The sequence below is a fragment of the Labeo rohita genome, chromosome 11 (genome assembly GCF_022985175.1).
Source record: "Labeo rohita strain BAU-BD-2019 chromosome 11, IGBB_LRoh.1.0, whole genome shotgun sequence".
Classification (NCBI taxonomy): domain Eukaryota; kingdom Metazoa; phylum Chordata; class Actinopteri; order Cypriniformes; family Cyprinidae; genus Labeo; species Labeo rohita.
Genome location: NC_066879.1, coordinates 10,645,110 through 10,667,496, shown reverse-complemented (window position 1 = coordinate 10,667,496; position 22,387 = coordinate 10,645,110). Strand labels below are relative to the sequence as shown.

General features: G+C 35.4%; 1 protein-coding gene across 1 annotated transcript in view; it reads right to left on the bottom strand.

Moving 5' to 3' along the window:
• The window catches only part of poc1a (POC1 centriolar protein A), an 82,834-nt gene extending 63,185 nt beyond the window's left edge, over positions 1-19,649 (bottom strand). The window contains exons 1-7 of the mRNA XM_051123009.1: positions 19,282-19,649; positions 19,077-19,161; positions 18,676-18,847; positions 12,318-12,497; positions 11,840-11,947; positions 11,645-11,760; positions 8,243-8,376 (exon numbers count right to left, since the gene is read on the bottom strand). Of these exons, the coding sequence (XP_050978966.1) occupies positions 8,243-8,376; positions 11,645-11,760; positions 11,840-11,947; positions 12,318-12,497; positions 18,676-18,847; positions 19,077-19,161; positions 19,282-19,296 (810 nt within the window). The 5' untranslated portion in view covers positions 19,297-19,649. The remainder of the gene's footprint in view (positions 1-8,242; positions 8,377-11,644; positions 11,761-11,839; positions 11,948-12,317; positions 12,498-18,675; positions 18,848-19,076; positions 19,162-19,281) is intronic.
• Between the last annotated feature and the right edge of the window lie 2,738 nt (positions 19,650-22,387).

Here is a 22,387-nt window from a genome sequence, read left to right as displayed (position 1 = left end):
TCAACAACTGAACTAACGTGAAGTAACAAGACCCTCTTCAAACTGTTGCACCACCATGACAGCAGCTGATCTGAACAAGAAGAACTGTAGAAGAAGAATGTGAACCAGAAGTTGCTGCCGAGTATTGTGACGTATTTCCAACCGAAACAGAATACTTTGAATAGAGGAAGGGCCGTTTTTATTTCAGTGCTCCTCCTCTCCATCACTCGCTCGCAGAAAACTAATGGTTGGAGTTCATTTCCTTTACATTTTCAGTTTCATAATTTAAGTTCAAATTAATGAAATAAAATTGAAAGTTTAGAATTAAATCTAAAACTGATTCTTTGCATATATATCAAGTTGAAATTCAATTCAAAATTGATTATTAATCAAACCATGACCCCAAGAATCATTTTGAGTCAAATCGTGAGATTCCAAAAGATTTCCACCTCTACTGTTTACGGTACCAACTCAAGAAACTTAAATGCCAATGCCTACATTACCTGAAAATACAGGCCACTTTGACTACAAAGAGTGTAATACAGACTACTTGAGTTACCAGAGATGAAAGGGTTACTGTAAAAAATATAGTAAAATTGTAATCAGTAACCTAATCCACATATAAATGCAACATCATGTGACTACTATGTGGAGACTAGAGTAAAACCATGTACTTCAGCAAAGCGTGCCGCTGTCACTGCATGTACACAGGTATGCGTTAACATGCTACTAAACTTGTTCCATCCTGAAGAGTCTAAAGACCACGTCAGAGGAGGAGAGGTTCAGATGACAGCAGATAAAAACGAGGAATGTAAACTGGTGGAGGTGTGGAGTAGGACGGGTCTCTGAAACCTTCTGCTGAGCACGTTTATAACATGTACATTCACACACATGCACACACATGCTCAGAGATGCTTAACCTCCCCTGCCCTCCCTCAACAACACCACTACAGCAATCAAATGACTGCTAGTTTTGAGTAAAATATTTTAACTATGTACAAGAGTGGCACAAAAGCTTCATCTGAACTGGCATTGAATATATTTGCACAGACTGTTTAATGTAGTTCAGAGGTGGCATGAGTGCATTCAGACTGCAATTACAATTGCATGATGTTATAAGATTAATGTTTTGAATATAACATTCTGAATATGAAAATATTAATTAAAACAAAAAAACACCAGTAGGTAGCAGCATGACACTGTTGTTGTTATTGAATCATTTATTCAATCTGTTCCCTCAAAAAACTGATTTAAGAACAAAGCAAGCGATTGTGTTTATTAATGAGTCACTGAAACATTCACTCACCCGATTTGTTTTAAGTACAGATTCATTCAAGACCAAAATACTGTTGCATTTTACTCAGATGCACAACAGCTCAGCTGTGACTTTATTCATTAGCTTTGAAGAGGTCACTTGTACCATGCACTCAGATATTTCACAAGTGTAAATGAAAATATATACAGTGCACAACATAAATGAGTACACCCCCTCTAAAACCTAACAAATTCAGCATTTACTCTTTACTTAGAAGACATGTTAGGGTTCTTTGGAGATATAATGTTCCAACAAGCCTGCTTGATCAGTTACCAAAGAAGAATGTCAAAATTATTCAGCAAAATAAGATTTTTTTATTAAAGTGATAAAATGTTGTGTTGTAAAAATGAGTACACCCTCCTGAAAATTACTAAATAAAACTAAAAAATAAAATTTCAGTGTAGGTTTAAGGCAATTTTTGATCAATAGGTAAGTATATTTCAAAGACAAGTAATTTCCTGACAGTTAAAAGTGAATCATACTCCGACTTAACGCTGTCAACAGTGAAACCACTTGGGAGAGAACTGCCATCTGACTTATTTCTTGGCATAAAAGAGGACAATGGTACAAGATGAATACCAAATAATTGTTTTAAGTGTGAAAATATAGCAGAAGTAGAACTGACGTTCAAAAACAATGGACTTTTGACAAAGCTCCTAGAATAATCAGGTCTTCACTTTAAGTTTTCATATAGTGGTGAGTGATTTTTTGCTAGAAAAAGAGCCGGAGAAATGCCATTCAAGTGTCTCAGAGCTGGCAAAAGCTATGAAAAGAGTGACACTTTATCTGACGGAGTATGACACAGGCTGGAATGTGACACGCATGGTTGTTGTCACCACTAGAATTTCCTATTGTAGCCAAAGCACAATTAACTCATTTAACCTCTCCCAAGGCCCATGTTTACAAAATATAGACTTCTGGGAATCCATACTCTGGTCTCAAGAGACCAAGTCAATTATTTCGGATCCAAAAGCATCCAAAATGTTCTGGTGTTGCTAGAGGAGGAGTACAGTGAGAAGTGTCTGGTTCCCACAGTGACGTTTAGTGGTAGTAAAGCTCTTATATAGGGATGTATGAGTGCTAAAGGTATGAAGGAGTTGTGCTTTATCAGTGCTGTCTGAATTCACACACCACTGTGTGATGTAATACAAAAACTTAAACAGAAGATGCTACCCTCTGCTCATTCCCTACATTGTTGGGCATTTTTTCAACAAGACAATGAAGATATTCATTCTCTCAAGGTGAAAATCTTTCAGTGGACATATATTTCACTCAATCTTAACACTCTTGAGCAGCTGTGGGGGATTCTGTAGAGACAAGCTGAGCAACACTCCCCATTAAAGACCAGGGCATTTAAGGAGGCCGTCCTCCAGGCGTTAAACAGGACAAATGTGAAAATTTGTCATGAACATGTACACTCAGTGCCGAGAAGGGTCAGAGCAGCGTACTTAAAGTTATGGAGGACATACTAAGTACTAGAATATTATAAATTTGCTGAATGAAATCTCATTTCTGCAATCCTTCATTTAGGATTTTATTAAGTATATGTTTAATACGTATCAATTTTGCCATCTTTCCATGAATTATATTAGTGATCATTAAGAAAGTACATCTTTTATGTTGTTCCTCTTGCGTGTCCTAATCTGGCAACTAGGGTTGTCGCAATAACCGCAATATCGCAATACCAGAGGAATCGCAGAGGAATGCAACAACCGCAGCAACCATGATATTTGCATTTTCTCATAAGGCTATGTCATATATATATATATATATATATATATATATATATATATATATATATGGCGATAATACTGCATATCACTATTGAGCCACTCAAAATTACCGCAAAGAAAGTCCTTTACCGCAACAGCCCTACTGGCAACCCGTGTAAGCATCGAGCCTGAGGAGGAGGGCGGGGAAAAACAACTCTAATATTTTGAATTTGGGCTGCAGTATCCATTTTAACCACTAGCTGTTACACAAAATCTAGTTAAACGCCTGGCCTTTCTTCAGCTTATTACAGTGGACATCAAATTAACAATTCATTAGTAAAATGACTACAAGCATCTTAGATGCAGTGTTTCTTTCACTAGCCAGTGTGTTTTGTTGAGCACTAAACATTGGTAAACAGATCTACTGGTGAATATGGCGGGTAAAGCCACAAACATAGTTGCAGAAACACATGTGAGAGACAGACTGTGCTGCTGACTAACAGGCTGTCCCAGTCTAGGAGCCTCACAGGACGGCTAGCACACACAGACACAACATTCACCCGTGCGTTAGCATGTAGCACGGTAGCAGCACCTGCTGATCTCTTCTCAGAGCCAAGACCGACTTGCTAGAGTTAATGACAGCTTCTAACGAGACAGACACTTTCTAATGACTACAAGAACCCAGTGAACCCTTATAGGCCATTCACACTGACAGTGACATATTATTGCCCACGAAGTACAGACTTTCCTAAAAGTATGAGAATGAGATTCATTAAATAATTAGAGATTTATTAATTTGCACTTGTAATCTTTAATAAAAAATATTAACCTCCCCTCTCCCTCTGAATGACATCTCTTCTCTTCATGACATAACGCCACATTCCAGATAAGAAATGTCCCACTTTTAACTTCAGTGAGTTCCAGTCAATCACATGTCACAATAACATATTTCTGTCAATTATGGCAAAAACATGAGAAAAAAAAAGAACACAAAATGCTGCCTTTCATTTTGAAAACAGCTGTTGAAAACTAAAATTAAGATGTGTAATTTGACAAAAGGTAACTTCACACTTTGTTGGAAGCAGTGGCGTGAAATGATGCATCCTGCTGAGGTCAGGGCAGATCACGGGTTGGATATTCAAGCTGTGTTCCAGACACTATCTATTTCGAGTTGCCTGGAATTTTGAGTTGTCTGGAATTCAGCATAAGACTAGAAAAAGGGGTTGGATTATGCAGACTGTTCAGTGACCAGGCTTTAGCACCATTCACCTGGAGTTTGATTGACAGTCGTTCTGACCAATCATAACGCAAAATCTGTCATTTTGATTGACAAACAAACCAGACAGGAATGTTAGATTAACATCAGTAGAGTTGAACTTGAAAATGGTGTATTGATGAGGCTGCATTAACATTTTAATAATTTATTGATAAACTAGTGCTTTCTTTGTTTTGGCTTAAGAGATGAAGTCTCGAAGATACCGAGATGGCAGAAAGTACACCATTTGATTTCATTATTGTACAAAAGCACAACGTTTCGTTGTTATTCTGAGTGCAAACAAACGTAGAGTCTTTACAGATTCAAAAGATGTATTACTTTTATCTGTATGACCAAAAATGACGGAGTATTTTATGAGCAAGTCACCGCACCACCGCTTCCATCTGTCATGTAGTAAGCGCGCTACTATTCAGCTTCCACACACTGCACAAACACTATAGTGCACATTTTTCTACATTAACATTTGATTGAGCAGCCAAGTAAAGTTACTACTACTTGCATATTTCAGATGATAAGCCAGATGAACGATATGCGAGCATTTGGATGTCGTGTCCAAATCACACAGACCAGCTGTTAATGATCTGTTCGTCAGTGACTTCCTGTGGATTTTTTTTTTCTGCGACTAAGCGACTAATAAAATTTTGGCCAATTAACGGTTAGTCGACTCTTAGGAGGCAGCCCTAGAAAAAACTATTGCAACATCCGTTTCAATACCGTACCCTCAAGTAAGCCACTGCAGAGGAACTAATGTGATAACGAGCTGCAACTCATCACTGCTTACAAAGCTGTTTATATGCTGTCAAACTATGTTTAGGTATGAAATATCCTGCAAGTATTAGAACTAAAACACATACTGGATTGACTTAACAGCCTCAGTGGAAACATCACAGACTGGATAACACTAAAACCCGCTGACCAGTATCAGTCAGTCTGAGATTGGATGACTGGTGTGTGTTGAGCAAAGGCACATTTATATGTGATAGCCAAAACAAATGCTGACATACTGATCCAAGATGAAATACAAGCTGAAAAACCATCCCTCAAAACCTAACCTACTCGTCTGGTATTGGAATAGCTGGAGGTGCTGGTGAACCTCTCATTTAAAGGCCAAACATACTGCTGGGAAAACAACACCAGTTGTTTGAGCACGCAGCTCCAAATGTGGTGAGTGTGGATTGAACGAGAGCCTTTCAGTGGGAAGTTACGCAACAGGCGTGTAGGAAGATGAGGTCAGTCAGGAGAGGCCGACACAAGCGCTTCATAGTCCAGAGCAGCAGATGTCAAACAACAGATGGGATGGAGACCTCAGATTTGTGCGATGGACCCTCAAAGCAGCCCAAAAGTCCAAAAATGTGTCAGAGACGAATCCACAAATAGGCTACTGATGGTCTGAGAGCATTTCAAAGGTCCAAACGTGAGTTTAACTCCAGTCCTGCAGGTTTCTTTTCTTCTTTGAGTCTAAACTGTCATCAGTAAGAGCAGCTGTAGCTAGTTAACCACTGGGATTTAGCACAAAAACATACTAACAGAGCTGCACTTGTGTTTGTCCTCTACAGACACATCTCTGCAGATGTGAAGAATGCAAGCTTTTCTCTAAACATAATTTAGTTGCATTACACAAGAGTAAGTGAGCAGGAGCATGGAAACAGCAATTACATCAATAGTGGCTCATAGCAATGTGGAATCGTATGCCAGTCCACACAAACTTCACCCAAACCACCTTTTCAAGCAGACTTGAGTGCGGTTCGCTGGTAAATATGACTGTCCATCCAATCGCGGTGCACCATTCCTCATGTAAAGCATTTATTTCCAGCTTCTTTTACCTTTCAGGGTCTTTCTGTTAAAAGCCGAGGTTATTCACTCATCTCACTCCCACTGACGATAGCAGGCGTTCTCTACGCTCTGCAGTGCCACTGTAAAGTTAACCAGGAGCATTCAGGTTTGCAATGCATATATGACTCATCGTCAATGAGTAGGCGGTCAGTTTTTAATACTCTTAGGACAGGACTGATTTAGCCATCGCTCCACTAAAGGGAAAATACGATATGTAGTGAAGTGGCAGTGCTGATATGAACAGATCATCACTTCTGTGATGTGATTAATTCATTCATTTGCAGAACAAGAGCAAGCCAACATAGCACTTTGACCCATCAAACAAAGGCATATTCACCAAATGCCTTATCAACACTGGTCCTGTGAAGTGCCTTAAAGATTAAACATACATTTATTCGCATGTATTAATTTAACAGACGCTTTTATCCATAGGGAAATACATTTCATTGCAAGAAATCCAACCTGTGATCTTGCTGTTGCTAGCACCAAATCTCATGAACTGCATCATGTAAGTTAATGTGAGTATTTGTGTTGAACTAGCTTTCGGAGCAGCACACCTGTTGATTTAATGCATGCCATCCAAAACTTCTAATTATACTAATCAGCAAGAAAAGTCACTGAAAAGTAGCGGTCAATGTTCACCTTTTGTAAATGATTCTGTCTTCAGCATAAGGCAAGATAGGTCTATAAAGTATGAGTGGAGAGGAAGAGTGAGATGATGCAGATTTGAAAGTGTCTCAGATATCCACAGTGCAGGTTCACTATACTATACAAAACTAAAGAACCACAGTTACACAGCTTGTGGACAGTATTGAAAAAGAGCAACTGAAGTCACTTGATCCACAGATGGACATGTAATCTAGTGTCAGAACCAGTGTTGCACGATATATACCGGTACTTAAAAAGTATCGCGATACCCTGCTTTTAAAAGCGGTACATTTCCGCATTTTACTAGTACCGGTATTTTAAGAATGCATTTTAATAGAAGCCGTATTTCTGCATGTCTGTGTTAGTGAATGGAAAATCGGTTTACATACGCATGACACTTGCGGTGTTTTCTTTTGCAGAAAACTATCATCATATCACAGCAACCCGTCAAAATAAAAGTTCAGTTTACCTTGACAGTCAGAAATATATTAACATATTACTTAATGTAAAGATGGCACTACTACTACTAATAAAAATATTATTAAAACAATGTTTAAGGAATATTTACCAGAAAAAATATTTACCTGAATTTATTTACCAGAAAACTGTAAATACACAACACAGTATTTCTGAAAAAAAGAAATAAATAGCCTATAATAAATTAATTCTTTATCAAATCTAATTATCTTTTATAAATTCATTAGACATGCTTTTGATTATTAAAATGTAATGAAACAATTAAAATTGAATCCAGAAAATTAATGGAAAATAGAGACTCACAAACAAAACTGAATTTGAGAAAAATAATAAAAGGTATTTCATAGGGCCTTAAAAACAAAAAATTGTTGTTAAATTCTGCAAGTTTCATGATTTCAATTAATTGGACATGCTTTTTGATAAATCTTTTATTAATGTAACCATTAAAATAAGTCTAGAAAAATTAAAATGGAATTTAGGAAAAAATAAAACAGATTTCATAGGACCCTCAATTTCATTTGTGTCTTTGTTTTATTGTAGTTGTTCTTTAGTTTGTTACTTGCATCTAGGTTCTTATTATTAATAACAAAGATAAAATAACAAAAAAAATAACTATATCAGGATATAAATTGTTGTTATGAATTAAAATTACTATATCATGAAATAAGATTTGGCTTTATCCTTTAAGCTAACTTACCAATATAGCAAAGATCTCTACATACCTGTAGGCTTAGTAGTTGTTCACCATAATCCTGTGTAGTGGCACCGGCATGTGATTATTATTATTTTATCATTATTATTATTTTTAAGGGGGGATGAAATGCTTTGTTTTAATAGATAAAATAATTATGATCTCCATTTGGATCATCTATTACTCAGTTTCAGTAGTAGTATCGTGATATTTTAGTCAGGTATTGTATCGAAGTTAAAATTTTGGTATTGTGACAACACCAGTCAGAACTAATGCAGAGGTCAGTGAAAGCTCAGGATGTGGTGTGTCACCTGATGGCCATGGAGCGTGTACAACAGTCGGCCCTCCAGCAGGTCCAAGATCTTCAGCGTGGAGTCACTGGAGGCTGTGATAAGGTAGTTTCCAGATGGATGGAAGGACAGGCTGTTCACCATCGCACTATGAACTGAAACAGCACAAACATCACACACTACAGACACAAACACTCTGCTCACCCTACCTGTCCGGAGTCTGATGACAGTCTGTTATATGCACAGTATACAAACAGTTGCGCTGCGCTCGCTTTTCTAAATGTAAACTACAAGGTACAATATTCATGCTATCAAAACATACAAGTAGTGATCAAAAGTTCAGAGACTATGCCCATGATAAACAACAGAAAACTGTTCTCTTTAGGGTAACATAAGTCTGTTTGGGTAATGATGCAGTATAGTGCTCTCACAGACAGCTCTCGTTAAACCAGTGAAGTGAAACCCGTCTCACTTTAAACTATTTTTCTAAAAACTCCATTCCTGAAAATCATAGCTATCAGCCAACTTAAGATAGCCATAACTTTTGTAACATTCAAGCTATGGACAAAATAATAGTTTTGGAAAGGGCTTGAACCCAGCTTTCATATGGCATGCTATCTAAAAATGGTAATCTCTGTGTTGGGTTTTCCTAGATCGCATCACAAATCCAAAGTAGGTCAGTACACTTAAATCAAAATGTGTTATGGACTAGCGTCTGTGAATATTAAGCCACAAGAAGACTATTTAAATATGAATCCTACATGTTTTCGTGTCTCTGTGTGAATGAATAGCACAGACGTTTGTTTGCTACGCGCATACTGAAGCAAGCGTGATACTCGCTGTGTTTTCAGCCTCTGCCGCCTCAGTATACGAGTACATGAACACAAACATAATCTGTAGTAACAATCTCGAATGCTCTGAGAGTCACTTTATGAGCATTGTACGGTTTCTCTTGAGAAAAAGAAAAACTATCGTCATAAAGGTCTTCACAACAACCCATCAAAATAAAACTTGAAGAAACTGTGTCAAAAATATATTACTTAATGTAATGACAGTACTACTACTAATAATAAAATTGTTATTAAAACTTCAAGGAATATTTACCAGAGAATGTATTTACTAGAGAAATGTAAATAACCCAATCCAGAATTATAATAAATAATACAAATAATATTAAAATATTTTTTCATGAAATCAATTAAGTAGGAATTAATGGTAAACACAGAATAATTAAACTAAATAAAACGGAATTTGACAAAAACAAAAAATCATATTTCATAGGGGCTTACAAATGTCACGTTTAAACCTAATAAACTGCTCTTAAATCGTGATTTCAATGAATTAGGCATGCTTTTGATAAATATTTTGATAAATATTTTTAATTTAACCATTAAAAAAAAAAAAAGAGTCTAGAAAAATTTAAATGAAAAAAAAACTGAATCCAGAAAAAATTAAATGGAAAAAATTGGAATTTGGGAAAAAATAAAACTTTCATAGGGCCCTGCATCTATAGAAGTGGATCTGAACAGTTTTCCATAACTACACTGTAATCAGCATAAACCATGTTTTTCTCACTGCAAATTAACCTGTATTCAGTGTAAATAAATAACATACATATTTGACCCTGGACCACAAAAGCAGTCTTAAGTAGCACCGGTATATTTAAAAATACATTGCATGGGTCAAAATGATCAATTTTTCTTTAATGCCAAAAATCATTAGGATATTAATTAAAGATAAAATAAAAAATAAAAATGTCCCATGAAGATATTTTGTAAATTTCCTACTGTAAATATATCAAAACTTAATTTTTGATTAGTAATATGCACTGCTAAGAATTTTCTCACACAATATGACATTTTTAGGGAGTCCATATGATATTGTAAAATCTGAATTAAGCTTGCCTCGTCTCACTGACCTCGACACAGTTACAAGGGTGTGCAGGGGTCCTATGTAATTTAATTTCCTGTTTTATGATTTTTTTTGCTGCTTGTTTTTGTATGTTAGCTGCCTCACATGACTTTGATTTAGAGGACAAGTTTTTCCAAACATTTAAAAGAATTATTGTTTTAATATTTTCTAAGAACTAAAAATTAAACATTTTAAATCTAATTAAATGTAGTTCTTTTCAAAAATTTCATTTTATTTTATTTTTAATTATTATTATTATTTACTGATATCAGAGCAGTTCACCCTGACAAATTTGACTTTATGCTTCCCAGAAAATATCAATATGAATTTTAATTAAAACCACTCTCATTATAGAAGAGGTGTATTCACTGTATGGGTGAACTGTAGTTATGCATTTTTGAATAAATAAAGAGATCCAAACAAAAGATCCTGTGATTGTGCACAAACATCCTAATTAATTGTGAGAAAATTTAAATGTGGAAAGAACAAGAGGAAACAGCTCTATGGAATTACCACTGTGAGCTAGTTTTACACTATGTTTTCTCTAAAAAAAACTTTTTTGTTTCTTTAAGTTTCACACACGGCCGTACTGAAGCTCTGAGCTGAGCAGGCCTTTCTCTGAGTCTGAGGACAGACAGCCTTCGCTCCTCATGACGTCAGCCTCATGAATGGACACTGAACATTAGCGAGCGTAATGCCCCCAGCAGACTAATGAAGAAAATACAGCGTAAAACAACTTACTGATTTTGCTCAAGCTATTAATACAACATTATCTACAACTCCATACTGCATAACATGGTGCAGACTGTGAGTGTCTAGTATGTACACATTCAAATTCAAAAACACATCTAGACTTATATGTTCTGCATGCATTACGCATTACTTGATCATGTTGAATCATGATACAGTATTTTTGTAAATGTACAACCTTTTTTTTTTTTTAAAGCTATACAGTTTGAAATGCATAACACATGCAGTCACATATTAACATGAGACATTTTATTTTATAAAATAATTATAAATTAATGTCAGCATGAGGAAGTTGTGACTTTACTACTGTATTGTTACTTCATCAAACAAGAATGACTTGATTTTATTCATGGCATGTTGACTGGATATAGAAAAGTAAGGGTTTTACACAGGAATAGAGGCAGATCTGAATGCAACTGGCTTAACTGCAGTGCAACCTTACATATATCTCAGATAAAAAAAATAATAATAATAATAAATCCATGATAATTTGTTCACAATAAGACAAGTAACGTGGATTACCAAGAAAAAAATTAAATAATTAAAAAATATTTTTTAGAACCAAATATCAGTTCACAGATTATCTTAAAATGATGACTGTATTTGTTTGATATAGTGGAGAAAGTCAAGACCTCTGATGCACAGTAGATTAATAGCTAAACTTTAATAGTTTATCTACCAATAAAACTCACAAGAACAACAACAAAGCCCAATGCATATGTTAGCATATGGTAATGACCTGTATTGCGTAGTGACTCTCACCTTGGTAGTGCTGCAGGAGTTTGTGTGTGCGAATGTCCCACACCTTCACTGTGTTATCTGTGCTGGCAGCTGCGATACAAGTGCCGCTCGGGTGAAAGTCAGCGTAATTCACATATCTGAAATAAGAGCACAGACACTGCTGTGACTGCGTCTTAGCGGTGTAATTCAGCTCTATATCCGCTGTCTTTCACTCACCCGCCGTGCTCACAGAATGAATGAATGCACTCTCTGCTGTTCTTGTCCCACAGCTTCACAGTTTTATCATCGCTGGCAGAGACGATCAGACGGCCATCCGGTGAAAACCTACAGGATTTATGGTATACTATTAAGGACAGTTTAACTTTAACCATCACATCATTAACTGCTCTGGTCCCGTGAGATTCAACTGGTTAATCACCTCCAGCTCAATCTCAGTCTCAGTACTGTTATTCTCTTCTCTATTTTCTCGTTTTATTGATCCTCACAGGTTGTGCAGAGTTTTGAATGTTTGACTCGGTATGTACATGTCTGTGAATCCGTCATGTGACTCCAGTTGCTCTTCATGGGAAGAACTTTTCAAATTGTTTGGCTGTGTTTACTTATTAATGTACAGTATGAAATATTTTAGAGCAGAGAAACATCCCTTATTATTATTATTCTTCCGTAAATGTCTGAACCCTTTAAAAACACGTACTTGGCACAGCGCACCCAGTTGATGTGCTGGTTGAGGGAGAAGAGGAATTTCTGTCGATGAACGGTCCAGACTTTGATGCTTTTGTCATCAGAGGAGGTGAGGAGTGTCTGTCCATCACTGGAGAAGCTCACACTGCGCACTGTTCCCGTATGCGCTCGAAACACTGTTGATTCCCCTTTCCTGAACAGAAAAATCACACATTATTTCCATACGTCTTCCAACAAAGCATATCTTTTTGGTTTTCCATCTTTAAATAAGCTTTCATCTGTTTTTTAATTTATATTACAGTGCCTTGCGAAAGTATTCATACCTTAATTTTTTTTGTTTGACGTTTTGTTATGTTGCAGCCTTATGTTAAACTGCTTTACTTTTTTTTTTCCACATCAATGTACACTCCATACACCATTATGACAAAGCAAAAAGCAAATTTGTGACAAATTTGCAGATTTATTAAAAATAAAACACTGAAATAAGTACACTGCCCTCCAAAAGTTTGGAAACGCCCTAGAAAAGTGGGGTTTTGGACAATACTGGTATGAATCCTTTTTAATTTGTGATAATTTTGCACTGATAAGGGACAACACAAACTACGAAAAAAACATTTTATTACAGTTTATACATAGAAAAAAACGTAAATTTTTGATTCATCAAAATATCCACCATTCATTGTATTAATTCATCAAAATATCCACAATTCATTGTATTCTAAACTTAATTGGCAATCAATTGTTGAAGCTATTAAGGTGTGCTGACCCAAAAATCTTTTAAAAACCTGACCCAAGTTTAAACCAGTAACCAGGCATCACAGCCAGCAAAGGGGCATGTTTGACTTTGACATATATATATTGCCATTATTATGTAATCAAAATGAAAATTATTATTGCTGGTCTTCAAAGATAATGTCAAGTTACTTTAATATATTTGCACCAAAAAATGATAAGGATTTATGCTGATATTGTCCAAAAAACACACTTTGCCAGGGGTGTTTCCAAACTTTTAGAGGGCAGTGTACATTGCATAAATAAATATCCTTAACTCATGAGCCTCATGTCATTTTGGGTATGATGCAACAAGCTTTGCACATCTACATTTCGCAATTATCTGCCATTCTTCGCCTCACCTCTTCATTTCTCAAGCTCTGTCAGCTTGCATGGAGGCTGTCAAACATTTTCAGGTTTCTCCAGAAATATGTGTGTTTAAGCCAAGGCTCTGGTTGGGCCACGCAAGGACATTCACAGAGTTATCTAGGAAGAGTCGTAGTTGTTCCAAGCGTCTCCAGTATAGATAATGTAGGCTACATGCTTATGTGAACCTTTAATGCAGAAGAATTTTTTTCCTGAACTCTTCCCCAGATCTGTGCCTTGCAAGCCTGTTTCTGAGCTCTGCATGCAGTTATGCAGTTATTTTGACCTTTTGGTCAACCGCTTGGTTTTTGCTCTGATATGCAGTTTCAGCTGTTAGACCTTTCCAAATCATACTCGTTCAAAGTAATTTACCATGGGTTAACTCCACTCGAAGTGTAGTAACACCTATTTAATTCATTTCATCATTTCAGTTTTTTTATTTCTAATAATTTGCATAGTTGTTGCAAACCTGTTTTGTGCTTAGTCATTATGGTGTATGGAGTGTAGATTGATGGGGGAAAAACAATTTAAAGCAATTTAATATAATATAATAATCTCTCTCTCCCTCTCCCTCCCTCTCTCTCTATATACACACACACACACACACACACACACACACACACACACAACCGTTCAAAAGTTTGGGGTCAGTACATTTTTATGGTTTCTTTTTCTTTCTTTTTTTTTTTAAGAAATTAATACTTTTATTCACCAAGGATGTATTAAGTTAATAATTAAAAGTTTATTAAAAGTTAATAATAAATAATTTACATTGTTATAAAGTATTTATATTTTGAATAAACACTGTACTTTTTAAACTTGTTATTCATGAAAGAATCCTGAAAAAAAAAAAAAAAAAAAAATCACAGGTTCCAAAAAATATTTGGCAGCACACCTGCTGATATTATCCAATATTGATCATTCTAATAATAAATCCGCATATTAGAATGATTTCTGAAGGATCATGTGACACTTAAACCTGGAGTAACAGCTGATAAAAATTCAGCTTTTCATCACAGGAATAAATTCTATTTTAAAGTATGTTAAAATAAAAAACATTATTTTATATTGTAAAAACATTTTGCAATATTACCGTTTTTTTTTTTTCTATATTTTTAATCAAATAAATGCAGCCTTGATGAGCATAAGAGACTTCTTTAAAGACTATTACAAGTCTTACTGACCCCAAACTTTTGAACGGTAGTGTACATTTTAATGTACTTCTAATTAATATAACAAAAGACCCTATTATTCCATCTATCGTTCAAGTCTTGAGTAAGCTTTTTTTTTTTAGAGAAATCAACACTTTCATTCATCAAGGATGCATCTAAAGTGACAATAAAATAATTTAGAATGCTACAAAAGAAACTTAAAATTCAAAAGAATTCAAATAAATGCTGGTATTTTGAACTTTCTATGAAGCAGCACAAATGTTTTCAACATTGATAATCATTAGAAATGCATCCTGAGCGGCAAATCAGCATATTAAAATGATTTCCGAAGGATCATGTGAAACTGAAGACTGACAGTACTGATGAAACTGAAGTACTGATGCTGAAACTTTGATCACGGGAATAAATTACATTTTACATTATATTCACATAGAAAGCAGTTATTTCAAATTGTAATAATATTTCATAAAATGTTACTATTTTTACTGTTGATCAAACGAAAGCCTTGGTGAGCAGAAGAGACTTCTTTCAAAAACATTAATAAACATTACCAACCCGACAGTGTATATAACGTACACAAAATGGAAAAAAAAAAAAAAAAGAAAATCAGATTGTGCTACATAAATTATGAAATCTAAGTAAAATTCTTGCTTTGTGTGTATCAGATTTGAAAACTGAAACTATTTTTAAATGACAAGAAGCACTTTCACCAGTGGTGTCAAGCGTTAAACCTCAGTGTTTGTGTAAATGTCTCAAATGTACAAATGTCTTCACATCAGTGTTTTATGGAGGGCAGCTTCTGAAGAAACTCTCTAATTTCTCTGTAACGTGTAAAGAAGGATCGAATGGACAAGCGTCTCAATGCGATCGTGATGAGACTCGCTCAGGCTTTCAGACAACATGATTATCAGCTTCTAAAGCAGCTATTTCTGTACCAACACCCACATCCAGCATCTCACTGATTGAGAGAAAAGACTTATGGGAGCATTAGTCACTGGCAGAACAGAAGGTTTGATTTCTTTGGCTATGAAGAGCATACAAGGCTCTTAATATGGGCATCAATCATCTAGACACTCTACAGAAACACTTGGAAATAGAAATGGCATGAAAGTAGAACATGAATCTAAACATGTTTGAAGGTGAGACATCCACATCTCTGTAAGTGTGCCATGTGTTTGAGCCACACGTTAGCTTGAAGAATCTGATTCAATTTAGTCCCTGCAGTATTCAGAATTGCTGCTCAAAGTGCTTCTCTCTTCATGGCTTTTTGCTGCCACCTAGTGTCACTGATCCCCTGAGGAGTCAAACATTGTGTCTGTGACATTAGTTTCTGCTGTTTCACCATCCAGTGGATGACAGGAAAACTTTTAGAAAACAATCTGTTTGGAATTGTTATTGCCACACTTGTAATTATACACTTCAGCTACAAATAACTGTCCAGAGAGATCTGACATTATTAATCATCTCTTTGGCATCTGTAACCAACCAACATATTGGATCATGGGTAGAATGTGATAAATGTAACTGGGTTGTTGAGTGTCAACTTGGCTAAAATACGACAAATATAAAACAAACACGAAAGCCAAAATACTACATGTGAATGAATATCTACTGAGCAATAAAAAGTGACCCACATTTGTTTTTCAACCACTGAAAATGGGAAAAATTGTACCATTTATACAATTATACCAACAGGAAAGTTTATTAAGAACCAAATTCTAAAATTATATTACTTTAATACTTCTTGATTTATAGGGAACTTTGGAGAAATAATATTTGAGGCTCTCAGTCATGTATGATCTATGCAATTGTTTTGATGGAGGGAAAGAAGATACACTTTTAGTTTAAAATTATTTGTTCTTCAGACATTACTCTTCAAAAGTAATAAACTATTAGCTGAGTATAAAGTGACCCACATTTGTTTTCTGACCACTGAAAATGTGTACAATTTAACAATTTACTCCTGGAGCCATATTGAAATCCCAGTATCTCGAGAACGGTCTGGCTGCAGACATGCACTTGCATTTTCAGACGTGCACTCTCAGACATCTGCGCTTCCGGAAGTGACTTCATTTGCGGTCTATTTTATTTTTTAGTTTATTCTATTTATTTATTATTTTTTAATTGAATCTCTCAACATTTTACAACAGTAGCCAGGTGGTGAAGACAAGACCCGCAAATCCGTGGCCTCAGAACAGCTGAATATGAACGCAATGCGCAAAGTCTCTCATTAAGCGTTTTCCTCCCATAGAAAACCATAAACACTTAATATGTCTTAATGTATTAACATACAATAAGTGCCATTAAATATTACATTTGATACATAGTTTATTAATTTAAGGTACTTCAAGGCAAGCATGACCATGAACACAGTGTGCAAACATTCACTTTTATACCTACTTGCCCAACAAACGCTTAATGTGGCAAAACGGACTAAGATAATAAAGACCAAATTCAGTATAAAGCTTATTGTTGACAAACTATATACCAGGAGATATGAGCACGCAATAAGAAATGCATTAAGTGATATTAAAAGGACCAACTCCATATAGGCAAGCAGACGTGCCCAGAATGCAATGCATTAAATAGACGTTTTCCTCCCAAAGAAAATCAATATAAATAAAACACATAATGCAGCGTAATGGACAAAGACAATGATATGAAAGGGCTGTAGAGATTTCTCTATATGGGAAAATGCTAATTTTAACTGTTTATTCTGGGCTCACCTGCTTGTCTGTAGTTGTTTTAATAATGAAGAGGAGCATATTAAGTTTAGTCTATCATCTTAGTCCACATTATGCCACGTTTTGCGGAGGAAAACACTTTATACACTATTATATTACATTATATTATTAAAACAAAATCGTATATCGAATTTTATCTTTTATTAGCACTGTCTTAATACATTAAGCCATATTAAGTGTTAATGATTTTCTACGGGAGGAAAACGCTTGACGAGACTTTGCGCATTACGCTCATATTGTGCTGTCCTATGGCCACGGATTTGCAGGTCTTGTCTTTATCTCCTACAGATGACTTGCAGGACCCACACTATGCTATTAAATTAGTTTTAATCGTTTAACCACCACAACGTCTTGTCTCCACTGGCAACATGCACAGTTTGTATGGATTGCAAGTGACATCGCAGGTAGCCGAGAGTGCAAGTGGCGATTGCGAGTGACATTGTAATTTAGTTTCTTTTTTTCTTGTCTTCACCACCTGGCTACTGTTGTAAAATGTTTAGATATTCAATTAAATAAATAAATAAATAAAATAAAATACAAATTTAAAAAAGACTTCCGGAGGTGCTGCCATCTGAGAGTGCACGTCTAAAATGCAAGTGTGTCTGCAGCCAGACCCTATTCAGTATCTCTGGAACTGAACCACACAGGTCCTTAAAAATGAAGATGCTAAAAAAGAATAGAAAAACACACACACAAAAAGTGCTTTTTCCAATTTTTGAACTGTCCATTGGCTTATAATACAAAATTTTATATTATTTTTATTGCATTTATTGTATTATACTTTCAATAAAATTTGCAATGGGGTTTTAAAAGCTGTTTTTGTGCATGTTTTAACCCATGTTTAGCATGTTTTAGTTTTTGTTGCATTTACACACTTTTGATCAGCAGGCGGGTGGTGTTTCGAGCACTTCTGAAACAGTGAATCATTTTGCAAACCAATTGGTTCAACTGATTCGAAGCTTCGAAAAGGTTCATTTCTCCCATCACTGGCATAATGATCTTTCATTTCAAGTCATTTTGACCCCCCTCTACAAAACAGTGTATTTCCCAGTAAATATTCATCCATCACATTTAATATTTTGCCATTTAATTCTTTTGTCTGTATTTATGTAATTTTTATCATCAGATAAAGACAAATTTTATGGATGAGTTGACAAAGAATGAGCCAGTTTGCTTTTGGATGATTTTTAACAATTACTCAATATAATTTTTATTTTTTCTTTTCAGAAGGATGTGCAAACAAGGACTTTGCGCTTATTATTACAAAACAACTACATACTGCAAATTACAGCATGTGACCTGGCTCATAATGACTTACACACTGGGCACCCAGAGCCGGACTGTCTTGTCTCTGGATGCGGAGGCCACCAGATGACCAGAGGGTGAGAACTGGACACACGTCACCACGTCCTTGTGTCCCACAAACCTGTAGGCCCTCATCTGAGGCTTCATGTTCCAGATCATGACACACGCGTCCATGGAGCCGCTGGCTGAAACACACACACACCAGTGAAGACCAATTTAACATGACCAACCCCTCACATTAAATGATTTAAGAATACAATGGCATTTTATACAGTTAACTAAATTTTTTTATTAAAATTTAGATAAATAGAGGGTTTTAATGCATAAAAACAGTAATACATCTCAGAATATGTATCTTTGTGAGCTATAATGGTGGACAGAGAGACACAGGATGTATAAAGCACATTCATTTACCTATTTGCTTCATGTTAGAGTTGAAGTCCAAGCTTGTGATGGCATCTTTGTGACCCTTAAAATGCCTCTCAAGGGTCGGATCATCCTGAATCAAACACAGTCTTTACTATATAAACACAACTCACACTGAGATATGAATCACATTCATATTTATATATATTTAGAATCATAATCCTCTAGTAATTACTTTTTAATAAGCACTCACCATGACAGAGCTCATGTTCAAATCCTGCTATCACAATGAAGAACAACAATCAGAATGACGGTTTCTGTTTGAAGACTGTGAACAGTGCAAATCCTACAGGTGAGTGTCGTTCATTCAAAGTCTGTGCTTTGTTTACATGCTAGCTCTACACTCCACCTGTCAGTGCACTAACTCAAAACTTAAAGTTGAAAGAATAAAAAAAATATGTCCGCAAAATAACTTGAGACGAACATACAACTGAAGTCTCCGTCTGAAGATAAACCGTAACTTTATTCATCAGTTTAACCGCGTGTTTAACAAAGCTAACCGGTTGCTAAGGGCTGTCGGTTGGTTGCTAACAGCTTTCATTTTACCCGCCGCGGTTAGCGCGTGCGCACCCGTTACTCGAGCCCGCGCCCACACGTCATGCGCGTTTCTTAAAGGAGACGCGGTTACAGCGGTCTTTGTTATTATTATCTCTCAGACTCAGAGAATTAAATCTGCAAGTCATGATGAACAGTCAGGTTACAGAAGAGATAATCATTAAATTATAAAAGCTAGCCCAAACACTACAGAGGAGAAGCCAAGTGATGAACACAGGATGGCGGTAAAGAGCTGTGATGCTTTTTGAGTAAAGTTAAATAAATAAATCTATTTCTGTTCCAAAATGCTATTCAAAATGATATTACATATTTCAAAATAATAAAAAATACGTATAATAAAAAATAAAATAATAATTTAAAGTAATTATTAATTTAATTTTAATCGTGTATTCTTATACAATTTTTATATTACTGTTTCGTTTAAGTCTCTTGTGGACTGACGTGACTTTTTTTTAGTCATTATGTGAATCTGTACTGTCTCTGCTATGTGTAAATGGGCACAAAATTTGTATTTATGTGTTGAGATGTGGTTTGTAACTGTGTTTGAGTGTCTTGTGTAACATTATTCAATCACTCTCAAATCATACTGTAACAGGATGTGACATACAACTTTATAAAACAGCTATTTATTGTACTAATTGTCGTGCTTAATATTAATTGAGCTAGGTCGCTAGCGTCATAGCAAATCGTCATAATTTGAGCATATTTGACGGTTTGCATTTCTGAATGTTAAATGTGGCTTTAATTACGACCACTAGGTGGCAGGAATGACCAATGAGAGCATGTAATATATCGTCTCATCTCATAAACTTGATGACGTCAAGTATTTACACAGCTAGTCTCCGTTTACATATATTCATTTTCTTTTAGTGAGAGGAAATTAATATTTGTAAAACAAACTGGAAATAAAATCCTGCCGATTCACTAGAACTGCTCATGATGAGGTGTGTCCATTACAAAGAATTAACCATGGTTTTATTGTGGTAAAGGTGGTAAAGCATGTTTTTGGCGTATTGATTACTATTTGTGTAACCACACTTTTTCTACAAATAGCATGGTTAAACTATGATTCATGTAGCAAAAGCATGGTTCAATCATGGTTCAAACATTTAGCAATCATGTGTTTTTTTTTTTTTTTTTTTTTTTTTTTTTTTTGGTAGTGAAACCATTTCTTAAAGGGTGTTTCCTTGTTCACAGAAAAATTAATCCGGATCAAATAAGGAAACACATATACAGTAAATTGTACTTTGCCTAATTAATGAATGGCTTTTCCGTCTTCCAGGAAAACCTAATTTCTTGTTATTCATGAAAAGGAACATTCCAATGATTAATTTTAGGCTGTAAATTAAGTTCCTGTTACTGTTAGCAATGCCTTCAATGAGGAAACACTGGTGTCTTTTATTATATCCTTACCTACAGTCACATATGATTGTCTGTGTTTCTGAGAACTCTCAAAATTACTGTAGATTCAGTGCAGACTGAGCTGCTGCTTTTCATATGGACTTTGACTCTACTGGCCTTGAACGCTCTAAGAAAAAGGACATTTTGACAGGGTTAATATTCCACCCGTTTAACTTTTTACCTGTTTGGCATTTCATGTTGTGTGGTTGATTGATATCTCAGCGATAAACCTCATAAGGGAAAGGTTAGACTGTGTTTGTGCCCTTAGAAGTGTGATAAATGTCAAAGTAAGTTTCGAGAAATTACATGTCTATTTATTTTTATGCTTTTATTCCCTTTAACAGATGCAATATACACCCAGCAGCTAAACACAGATAGGAAACGATGAAAACCCTTGGAGGGAGTCTATAATATACCCCATGTAAAGTGTGACAACTTACATGGGGTAAGTTGTCACACTTTTAACCCACCATTAAAGGAGAAGTCCACTTCCAAAACAAAGATTCACATGTAATGTACTCACCCATTTGTCATCCAAGATGTTCATGTCTTTCTTTCTTCAGTCGTAAAGAAATAATGATTTTTGAGGAAAGCATTTCACCATTTTTCTTCATATAATTGACTGATATGGTGCCCCAATTTTGAACTTCCAAAATGCAGTTTAAATGCAGCTTCAAACGATCTCAGCCGAGGAAGAAGGGTCTTATCTAGCGAAACAATCGGTTATTTTCATTAAAAAAATACAATTTAAATACTTTTTATTCTCAAACGCTCGTCTTGCCTTGCTTTTGTTGAACTCTACATATTCTGGCTCAAGACAGTTAGGGTGAACTGTAAAAAATAAAAAACACAATTTGTTGAGTCAGCTTAAAATAATTTGTTACCCTGTGCCTTCAAATTTTAAGTTCAGTCAACTAAAATAAGTTTATTCAACTTGAAATGTTAAGTTGTACTAAGTAACAACTTAGATATTTGTGTTTGCTAAACTTAACAGATGGGTAAGTAACCCAGCTGCCTTAAAATTTTAAGTTGATTCAACTCAAATATCTAAGTTGTCACCTAGTATAATTTAACATTTCAAGTTGAATGAACTTTTTTTGAGTTGACTGAACTTAAAATGTTAAGGCAGCCAAGTTACAAATTATTTTAAGTTGACTCAACAAATTGTTTTTTACAGTATGTATGTCGAAAAACTCCAATCGTATTTTCTCCCTCATCTTCAAAAATCATTTCAAAATCATCCTACATTGCTTCAGAAGTCTTTGCAAAGTAAACATGCAAACAAGATCAAACACATGGGAGAACATGAGATGGGAATTTTTCAACATAGCCTAACTGTCATG